The 1267-nt window shown below is 42.6% G+C and overlaps 1 protein-coding gene across 1 annotated transcript; it reads right to left on the reverse strand.

Annotated features, from left to right (window-relative positions):
* Positions 1-533: 533 nt before the first annotated feature.
* LOC124368224 lies at positions 534-1058 on the reverse strand. Its single transcript, XM_046825498.1, has one exon. The coding sequence runs from the start codon at positions 1056-1058 to the stop codon at positions 534-536; it is 525 nt and encodes a 174-aa protein (XP_046681454.1).
* Positions 1059-1267: the final 209 nt, after the last annotated feature.

Genomic DNA, 1267 nt, shown 5'->3' on the forward strand with positions numbered 1-1267 from the left:
GGGAGGCCGTCGCATGACATCACCATCAACACTGTAATTGAAATGAGTTGGTGATTTTATCATGTGAAATGTAAATGCTAAGCACTTTTTGCTATTCAGCGCCATATCGTTCTGCACGCACCATCCCTCAATCGCAGTCAAGTCATCTTGAAGAACCTTACAATCATCAGGATGTTGAATCGCCTTAAAGATCTTAATGTCATCGGCAAAGAGCATAGTATAAGCTTCCAGATTGTAGACAATGTCGTTGATAAATATATTGAAAAGTTTTGGACCCAGATGTGATCCTTGGGGTACGCCAGAAACTGCCGCGAAGGGTTCAGAGACTGACGAAGCAAACCTCACTGACAATTGGCGATCAGAAAAATAGCTAGCAAACCATTTCAAAAGAGTACCAGTGATTCCACTAGCCTCGAGCTTCCTAATAAGGAGAGGATGACTAACCTTATCAAACGCTTTAGAAAAGTCCAAGTATAAAGCGTCCACCTGCTCAGTCTTTTTGAACGCTTCCACTATGTAATCTTGTAGAACGACTAGATTGGTGACGGTCGATCTGCCATAAAAAAACCATGCTGCTGAGAAACAATACCCTTAGTCAGAATTCGATCGACCTTCTTCAACACCAGTTTCTCGAAGATCTTGGCCAAAGTTGGCTGTATGGCAATTGGTCGATAATTACAAACATTATCGATAGCACCCCCCTTGTGAATTGGCACAATGTAACTTTGCTTGAGAGCCTCAGGGAAGACGCCACTCTGTAGTGATTTGCCGAAAAGTTTATGGATTGGACCGGTTAGAACTGGACTGCAATATCTCAATACCCTCGGGGGAATCATGTCCGGTCCACAACCTTTATAAACATCAAAATTGACAAGAGCCTTCTCGACCTCCTCAAAAGTGACATCACAGTCAGCCATTAAGTCCTCCGAGTCTACCGAAATAGGCAAGACCAAGTTGCTCTGATTGGAGTTGGATCTGGAAAACGATGAAGAAAAGAACTGAGCACAGTATGAGCTCATTAATGCTGGTTCAGTAGTTGTTAGATCTCCAAACCTCATGATCGAGGATGAAGCAGGTGAGTTGTTGACATTTCCAATAAAACCCCAGAAAACCTTAGGATTGTTTTTGAGCCTATCTTCAGTAACGGCAATGTAGTTTCTGTAACATTCATTGGACAGCAGCTTACATTGATTGCGGATGTGGGAAAATTTGTATACAAAGGAGTATTACGAAGGAGGACGCTGGCAGAATTCAAAGGCTGCAAAAT

The sequence above is a fragment of the Homalodisca vitripennis genome, chromosome 8, assembly GCF_021130785.1.
Source record: "Homalodisca vitripennis isolate AUS2020 chromosome 8, UT_GWSS_2.1, whole genome shotgun sequence".
Taxonomy (NCBI): Eukaryota; Metazoa; Arthropoda; class Insecta; order Hemiptera; family Cicadellidae; genus Homalodisca; species Homalodisca vitripennis.

What these genes read in the sequence shown, in the direction of transcription:
- LOC124368224 (XM_046825498.1), bottom strand. Translation starts at nt 1,058, where the DNA reads ATGAGGTTTGGAGATCTAACAACTACTGAACCAGCATTAATGAGCTCA.